Here is a 9,813-nt window from a genome sequence, read left to right on the forward strand (position 1 = left end):
TAAAAAAGAAAATTAGGATTCAATCAAGAATATTAAGAAAACCAAAAGAAACATCATCTTAAAGGGACATGTTAAGGTTTAAAAAATAAAAAAAAACTTTATAATCATAGATGAGTTACTCCCCTATTGTCAATTGATTTTAAGATAGAACCCCATATCATCTAACATAAAACTCACATTAATCATTCGGTGATTATTCCTGAACATAATACAATCATATTTTTGTTGAATTCCGAAAGTACTAACTAAAGGTATCATAAAATTTGAGAAATTGTCAGAAATAGAACTCTCAGGTTTTCACTTTTCAAAACTAGCACGCTTGTTGAAAATTTATTAAACTAGTTTTTCTAGGTCCATCTCGCACTAAAAAAAAAAAAGAGACTCTTCCGACACCTAAAAGAACCATAAGGAGATCAGTCGTCGGGAGAAAGGATCTCTCCCGACTATGTAAAGGAGGCGTCAAGAGTTATCGACAACTCCCGGTGCAATATAGGTGTCATTGGAAATTCTTACAAATTCCCGACAGGTAAAAAACATGCATCGGGAGATTGAATCCATCTCCCGAAGCATTAATGAACAAGTCGGGAGTTTGGACCAAATGCCCGACGATTCACGATAAGCCGTCGGGAAATGGGATTTAAAAACCCAAAACTGCAATTCAGTTTGCAGATCTAATTTCTTCTTTTTCTCAAACCCTAGTAGAGATCAGAGCCATCGCCGCTGAGAGTTTCGTTCATCCCTCATCCATCATCTGTTATCCGTTCATCCATTCGTCCGGCGCCTTCCTCTCGGCTTGCTTCTCCATTGATAGCGAGGTAAGTTTCATTTCTTTTTCTCCCACATTATTTTTTTTCTCATTTACTCATGTGTTTTTCTCTTATCAATTTCATGTCAATTGATGGGTATGTTTTCATTTAATTTTTTTTAATCCTTTTGTTTTAGAGTATTTCGATTGTGTGTATCTATGTGATTAGAGCTTATTTTTATTTGATTTATGAGGGATCTATGTGTGTTTCTCGTTTTAACTTAAAAGTTTTGTTTTTTGATTTGATAATTTCTTCTAAAATTTAAACTTTGACTAATTATTTAGATATTGTTACATAGATTGATATTCTCTTCTTTTACTTCACTTAATTAAATAATAATAAGCTCATATCCTTTTCTACGATGAATATGATTAATTATAGATCCCTTTACTTCCCAACAACACATTTGTTCCACTAAAACTATCATTATCAACTTAACTAACACTAATCCCTAATATTTGGTGGTTCAATGAAAAAGTAAAATAAGTGGAAGTCTAGTAAGCTTAGTGACCCACCAAATCATACGAGTCAACAAATTTTCAAAGTATAAACAAAATCTGTAAATTATACATAGACTTCTTGTTTTGTATTTTATTAAACATAATGAATGCAATGAGACCAATCAATTTATACACAAAAATTGTTTGTCAAATTGACAAAAAAAAAAAAAAAAAAACCCAAATTACAATTTACACCATATCTTCCACTAAGCAAACAGTAATAGAACATGTAAGAAAAAGGGGTAAAACAGTAAAGTCTATACTTTTGAGCCAGTGCACCGAGTTATAAAAGACTCAAACAAATCTTAAAAAGAATGGATATGATTACTTTAAAGTTCTAACTACCTAATATGCTGCTATCTGCAGTTACGGTAGCAAAGTAGTTATGTCTTACTATTAGCTTTATGATAATGAATTATTGGCTATCCTGTCGTTATGGTAGCCAAGCTTGAATGTTGTGTAGGTTGGATTGAGATTGGTTTGCATGTTTTCGTAACCAAGCTTAGTTTTACTTGTTTTGGAGATCTAAATGGAGTTTTTTTTTTTGTGTTTGATTGAAGTTTATGAAGTTTGAATGTTGTGAGAGGTGGGTTGAGCTTAGTTTTACTTATTTTGGAGATCTAAATGGAGTTTTTATGTGTTTGGTTAAAGTATATGAAGTTTGAATGTTGTGTGGAATGGTTTGAGCTTAGTTGTACTTGTGTTGCATCTTATAAATGGGGTTTTGTGTGTTTGGTTGAAGTCTATGAATTTTGAATGTTGTGTGAAGTGAGTTGGGCTTAGTTAAACTTGTTTTGGAGCTCTAAATAGAGTTTTGATGTTTTAGAATTGATTATAAGATGCATTGAAGTAGGTTAAATTGTTAATAAGCGTAAGTTTGTTGTTTTGTGTGTTTATGGAGGGGTGGGTATGAAATGTTAATAACTTGGGCTTGTTTTGGTGTCTTTGAATCGTTTGTAGGATTCATTGAAGTGGGTTGATAATATAATATAATATAATATCTCAACTTAATTATATTGTAGGTAAATTTGATGCTTTGGTCTTTGGAGGTGTTTTTGAGGGTCACAAGCTACATGTAAACGCACTTCTCGTGTACTCTTTATATATGTAAACATTAATTATTCTCTAGTACACCTATCTCTCTTATATGTAACAACAATATTAACAACAATTTTTGTTGTTTGTTGAATGTATGTGAAAGCTTTTCCTTTGCTCAATTATTATTGTTTTGGGTTCTAAATTTTAGGTTATGAAGATCTACATTAAAAAGAATTAAATTAATTATGAATATTATAAAAAAAATTAAGAATCTCCTTATCATTAAACACCTTGTCAGAAGATTAATGAGCAATTCAGACATAATGAACTCTTGACGAGAATTTCCCGACCATACACCCAACGATGCCAACGACGTCAGGAGATGATCTTCCGACATGTTTTTGGCTATTTCTCGATGATGTTAGGTATTGGGAGAGTATTTTTTTTCTTGCAGTATCGAGTGAGATCGACCAACAAGGTTTAGAATTAACGTTTTCTAACTTTCACACGGAGGTTTTGCTAATTTTTCCGAATATTATGTAATCTTCCCAAATTTTATATATTTTCAAAATTTCTCCTAATTCAATTATCGTTACCAAATATTATATCAATTAATTGCATAATTTTTCAAATCTTTAATCTAATTTCTATTTCCATGAATTTCTAAACTTTGAAAACTTGATAGTGCGACAATTTTCGCCATATGAACAAAGGCTTGCGCATGTTTTATTTGGGAGAGAAGAATTAATTGTTTTCCTTTTAACCTTACATTAAAAAAAAAAAAAAAAATTACACGAGAACTCAAACAGAAAAAAAGGGGAAATCAACAACAGAAACCCCAAGAAGATTTTCATATGAAGATATTATACAAAAGCTTGTTTTTTTAAAAAATAAAAAAAAAATAAAAATAAAAGAAAGAGGATCGGAGGTATGAAAAATGGTATAGTAAGGGCGTTGTTAGGAGTCAGAAATAATGCGTGTGTAAATAAACTCGTTCCAGGTGTCGGGCAGGCCGGGCAGACACCAGTGGATGCAATCGGCGTAGGTGGCGGGATCGGCCTGTTGTTCGGCGGTCAGCATTTTGCCCTGACGGATGGTGTAAACGGAGGTATGTGCGTCTTTACGGTACTCGGAGAGGGCGGTGATATTGATGAAATGGACCGGCACTTTTATTGTTTGTGTTACGTTCATCGCGATGTAGAATAGCCGACGGTCCGTCCCCACTTCTAACGGCGTTGTCATGTTTAGTACTGGCATTGTCTCTTTTGCGCATTTTATCCCTTCTGGATTGTTCCAATCCAAGCTTCTGTTGTTTTCCCAATCCCAAAAACATTATTACTCAAAATAATAATAATAATAATAATAATAATAATAATAATAATAATGATAAAATTAAGTGCTCTCTTGAATGTACATCTATGTATAGCTGTGTAACCTAATCATTGTTCTTCTTCATTTTTTTTTTATTGAATTTCGCAATAATACTAAAACTATGTAAAATAGTTAGATTCAAATACCTATTTCAGTATTTTTTATCTCTATATTTATAGTTTTGTTTTATTTTGGTCTTCGTACTTTCAAAAGATTCATTTTAATTCTTATATTTTTAAAAGAGACAATTTTGGTCCTTTTCATTTTTTAATGGATAAGAATTATCACTTTTTAAGAATTCAATGATCAAAACTATCTAAAATTGAAAGTATAAGAATCAAAATAAAAGTATTGGTATAGAGATTAAGATTGAAAATAAAAGTATCAAAATGAAAATTTATATAGACTACAATAAATCAAAATTAAAAATACAGGACCAAAATAGTATTTAACCTAAAATTTATTTTCAAAACTTAGTGCATATTTCAAAATTATTTTGAAATGGTTAAAATTACTTTCTTTTTATGCTCAAAATCATTTGAAAACACTTATTGAATCATCCGACATTTTAAATGTAATTTTCATTCATCAAAAATAGTTTTGAATCTCAAAAATATTTTATATAATAATTTTAAAAATAATAAAAATGTTTTTTTTAATAATTTTAAAATTACTCACAAACACGTTAGCGAATTTAATACTACTATTTGAAGAAAATAAACAACCCATCGAACAAAATTTTGATTTGATTAAATAAATAAGAGAGTGAAAAAAGAAATCAAATTGAAATAAGATAACGAAGAGAGACCCAACAAAATTGATTAATTGGCGGAGCTAGTTGTGGCTTTTTCAGATTAAAGTTTGTCTTTTTAAAGGATTCTTGTGACTTTTGCAATGATTTACGTGATTTGTATATGGGCTCCACTTGCAAAATTTCGGACTTGGAGAAAATATTTCTTGTTACGTTTCAAACGGTTTTCTTAGAAAAATTTTTAAAATGTTTTTTTTTTTTTAAAAAAAAACCTTTAATATTCGAACTACTCAACTATAGATGCAACAAATGATACATGTAATTACTTTTTCAAAACTAATTAACTAATAACAGGAGAAATAGTCTTTCTTTTTTAGGATGCATGCAATTAATTTTTCACAACTTTAAAGTTTACAAATTTATTGAGTAATTCTACATTTTCATTTTTCTTTATTTTTCATATTTATTGATAATTTCATCTTGCAATTCCACACTTTAAACACAAACTTACTAACTTAAATTATAAATTTAGGTAATTTTCGATTATCATTTTAAATTGTTTAATTAACTATTCGATCTATTCCACTTACGTATATATTAAGCTCTTCTACCCCACTTACACACATATATTATTATAAATAAAACTAGTGATTTGGTGGATTAATACACAATAATTATGATGTTTCTTTCACTCCATTATTATTATTTTCTTGTTGACAATCTCTCCTCCATTATTTTAATTACACAAGAAACGGTATTAGGTATATTCGTATATATGAATGATTGATATTTGTTAAACGTTTAAGATTTAAACAACATATTGATGTTGTTGAAAGTGAATGCGTGTAAAGTAATAAAAGATTAAAATTAAAAAAGAGAGAGAGAGAGAGAGAGAAAATAAAAAAGATAGAAAAATTACTTGATATGAAGAGGAGACATGCTGCTAAAAAAGACAGTGGTTCGATTAGGGTTCACATTTTGTTCAACCCATCTCAGCCACGTGTTCAGTACTCTTCCATACGCTACTGGCCGATCAACTTCATCATACTCCGTTGATCCTTCATCAAACGATCCACGCCTATTTACATCAAATTACAAAAAAAAAGTGCAATTTAATTAAGGCTGACAACGCTCCATATTATATATATATATATATATTATATATATAATATATAATATTATATATATATAATTATATATATAATATTTATATATTTATTTATTTTAAGTTCATTCAGCAAAAAAACTCACTTTTTTATTTTTAATAAAAAAAATAAGGACAAACATCTATTTATACTCCAAAATTTTATGGGGAATTTGAAATAAAGACTATCATAAACTATAATAACCGGTGTCATAATAAATATTATTTTAAAATTCACAATTAATTACGTCAACACTATTTCAATATCACTGTTCACTACAGTATTTACTAATTGCTACAAATTTTACTATTTTACATTTATCATTTTTTATTCTTTGTTAGCGTGTTTACTATTTTCTTCTTAAACTAAAATAACTTACATCTCAAACGCATATTATTATAACCCAAACTAAAGTAATCTACACTTCAAATACAAATTATTAGCCTAACTATAAGAACCTAGGACTATTAGGAGTTATAGAATTACGAAGTTTTTCCAAATATAACATAATAGATGATGTAAACTGATATATTTACAAAAAAAAAAAAAAATTTGAATATAAATTAATATAATTATTAGTTTCATGTTTGAATGGACACAACTCTTAGTATTTAGAGGTATAAGTTGATTTTTCTTTAAAAAATTTACTAGGTGATAAACTATAGCTAAGACACCGTTTGGTAACCATTTGATATTTGAAAATTAAGTCTACAAATCTCACTTTCATCCATTAGTTTCCAAGTTTTGTTAGGGAGTATTTTTAAAACCAAGCCAGATTTTGGAAACTTAGTTTTAAAAAACTTGTTTTTTCTTTCGAATATGACTAAAATTTCAACTCTTTTACTTAAAGATACAAATCATTCTAAGAAATTGAAAGAAAATAAACTTAATTGTCAAAAACAAAAAACAAAAAACAAAAAACAAAATGGTTAACAAATGAAGCATAAATGATTGAGTTGAGTCGAAAAAAGAATAGTCACATGCTTTCTATCTCTTTTAAAAGAAAAAAAAAATTAAAAAAAATTAGAGTAACTTTTTATTGGACAATTACTTAAGTTGCACAAAATTAAGTGTAGTGAAACCCAACATCCAAGTATTTTTCGTGTAAAAAATAAATGTAGAGTTGTAGTGAATGAAATATTTTTCAAGAAGTTATAGAATAGAGAAGAACACTTACAAAACTTTCATGGTGAAAGTATTCATCCACCAAATGTATGTATTGAAGACGAGATAATCAACATTTTTCCAATTCTCTCCATGCTTATCGATGGACTCAGGCATGATAATACGGTTCAAAATGCTGTGCATCTTTGGATCATCTGAATTTGACTCTACCAAAAACGGAGCCCAGTAGAATTCCACCGTAGCATTATAGTCCTGCACCCACACCATCATTCAACCTCAATATTATTTTTAGTTTCTTCGAAACAGAGTATTTCCAAAGCAAGAGGTCCACCGAAAAGACATCCAAATCCAACCAAACCCAAACCCCATCCCTCAAAACATCCCAATTTTCAATTAAATATAATTTCGTTACTAAAAATCAACAACACCCCTAATTTGGGTTTGTTTATATTGTTATTAACTAAGTTCCGTCGCAATAATTGAACCGGCCGCCGACGATTACGGACCGGCCGAAAAAACTATACCAAAGAACTCCAAGCAATTAAAAGAGACAAAGAAATAAATTTATACGTCAATTTTGAAGATAGCGAGAGATCCAGTCTTGTTCAAGCTTTTTCTGCCTGGAGGAATCGCTGATTGAACCAAGCAAACCATGGATTCCCATTGGTTTCTGTTCAATGAATCTCCCACAAACATCAGCCTCTTTCCTCTTAGTTTCTCCAGAAGCAATCTAGCTTTGAATCTTAAACAAGAAAACCCATAAATTAAATGATTGAATTGAAGTGTTTGAATGTAAAATCTTTCGAAAATTTTGGGGATTTAGTCTTACTTTGGTAAAGAACAATCTCTGGGTTGCCATCTCCAATTCTGATAAAGAGAATCTTTTCTTCCATTTCTTAAACAGGTAACTTGCGCTGTGAGAAATTCACATTCATCTTCTTTATATAAAGGATAAGAAGTGTTGTCAAAAACCCAATCTCCATTATACAGATCGCATTCTTCAGGGGGCAATTCAACATCGTCGTCATCTTCTTCTTCAATCACTGGCAATTGATCAACTTTCTGATTGCTCTGTTCTTCATCTTCTTTTGAAACAATGGATTTCAGATTAACGGATTCATCCGTTTCTATTTCTGATTCTGTTTCTTCTGAATTCTCCACCTGATTCGTTCCGAGTTGGGATCTTGAACTCACCGAAACGTCAGTTTGGAAAGCGTTGTGAACAGGGGAGCTCTGTTTTTCACTCTGTTCTTGAACGCCCTCTGTTTTAGAACCGGAAAATGGAAATTCAGCAATGGACTTCACGTCTTCATTGTACATGAAAACCCCAAACAGAAAAACGGAGAAAACGACTGCAAATATAGAGAGGTTGTTGTTCTTTCGAGCTTTCATTGCCGCCATTTCTGAAGAGAAAAGAGAGAATTTACGGCGAGACGGCTGCATTCGAGAAGAAGAAAATTAGTATTGGGTTTGCTGAAGAGAAGGAAGTTGAAATATAACGACGACATTGATTTGGGGTTTAGAGAGAGAGAAAAAGAGAAAAGCTTTACGTTGAGAATTAGGTTTTTGTTAGTCTAATTTGAGGTTTGGTGAAATGGGATTGTCTCATGAACGCCTCTTCTTTTTCCCTTCTGGTAGGAAGAGGAGATGTCTTTCTCAGTATTTTCATTTGATTTTTCTTTCTTTCTCTCCTTATGGCTAACTACTTCAAATCATCTACATTTGTTATGGATCCCCAAATAAAGATAACAGAATATTAAAAATGATTAGGCTGCACTCATACTTTAATCTCTTTTATCCACAAACAAAAAAAATTATTTATTTGACTATACAAAAGATGAGTGTGTAAAGAAATAGAGAATCTACACATAGATTTACATGGTTCATGTGTCGGACAAAGTAAGAGGACAATTTGGTCGTTTGAAATGACAAATATCAGATTTAAGGCATTCCAACATCATTAAACTAGGACGAGAGAGAAGAGAGAGAAAGGAAAAGAGAGAGAGGAGTGAGCTCAAAGTTTAGTTTTTTCTTTAAAGGAGATTGTTGGTTCTGAGTTCGTTTTCGAATCTGAGTTAGTGAAATGGACGGGAAGAAGGAGCGGAGGAAGAGAGACAGTTTTGGATGCGTGAAAAGTGAAGAACTTGGAATGACAAAGTAATTTAACTGGTTTTGATCTGACGGTCATACTTTGTCCCATCTTTGGTGGGGGCCCTGCAAGATGGAGGGTCCTGATTCTTTGTTTCCAGCCTTATAACCTGACCTTGTACTTGCCATCTTTGTGGGTCTCTTATTGGATATGATCTACAATCAATCGCATGCCATGGCCACCAGTTCTCTATGAAATTATAGAGCTTTCAAAATCCTAATTAATACCTTTTCTTTCTGTGATTCTAAATTCTAATTCTAGCCACCACAAAATTTCTTTTATATATATATATATATAATTAGGTTAACTTAATTACATGGGTTGGTCCAAGCTTCGATGAAAGACCAAAGAGTCGAATAAACTGTTGTTGCCATTGAATATGGTCTATAGATTATACGTTTTGTGCTCATCATAATTAAACATGTGTTATATTACAAGTTTATTCCATAAAATTTGAACTCTTGGTCTATTTTAATTATTATCTTTCAAGGTTATCTAATAATTTTTGTTTGAAAAAGTGTATTAAAATCAATAAGAGTGAATTTTGCTCCACGGTAATTGACAATCTTTCTCTTTAGAGGTTGAATGTTTGATTTCCCACCTTTGCCGTTGTTATAAAAAAAACACATTTAAACATTAATAGTATGTCTTATAATCACTGTAGTTTAAATGTTATACCCTACATATGGTGCTATCAATTGATTGCACATACTTTGTACCAATTACACTATATTCACAGCTCAACTTTATTTACCAAAGTTTTCTAGTTTTCTTTGAGAGATATAAAGTATGGAAAGCTATTTGGAAGTTCTTAAAGGAATGAAATAAATAAGGTTAAGGACTAAGGTCTTATTTAGTAGATAGGAAGAAAATAAAAAGTATCTGTACAATAGCTCATCAAGGAGTCAAGAGTCAGACTTTAGATTCT

At 30.7% G+C, this 9,813-nt stretch overlaps 1 protein-coding gene across 2 annotated transcripts; it reads right to left on the reverse strand.

The window, feature by feature from the left end:
- Positions 1-3,050: 3,050 nt before the first annotated feature.
- On the reverse strand, positions 3,051-8,808 carry LOC120075048 (protein ESKIMO 1). 2 transcript variants are annotated; one of them, XM_039028199.1, is made up of 6 exons: positions 8,287-8,808; positions 7,566-8,173; positions 7,307-7,478; positions 6,789-6,988; positions 5,386-5,544; positions 3,051-3,650 (listed from the first exon to the last, which is right to left on the reverse strand). In XM_039028199.1, exons 2-6 carry the CDS (start codon positions 8,135-8,137, stop codon positions 3,302-3,304), a joined length of 1,452 nt encoding a protein of 483 aa, XP_038884127.1. In that variant the 5' UTR covers positions 8,138-8,173; positions 8,287-8,808; the 3' UTR covers positions 3,051-3,301. The 2 variants fall into 2 exon arrangements, with proteins under 2 accessions (XP_038884127.1, XP_038884126.1); XM_039028198.1 differs by having other exon boundaries at positions 7,566-8,808.
- Positions 8,809-9,813: the final 1,005 nt, after the last annotated feature.

The sequence above is a fragment of the Benincasa hispida genome, chromosome 4 (assembly GCF_009727055.1).
Source record: "Benincasa hispida cultivar B227 chromosome 4, ASM972705v1, whole genome shotgun sequence".
NCBI classification, from domain to species: Eukaryota; Viridiplantae; Streptophyta; class Magnoliopsida; order Cucurbitales; family Cucurbitaceae; genus Benincasa; species Benincasa hispida.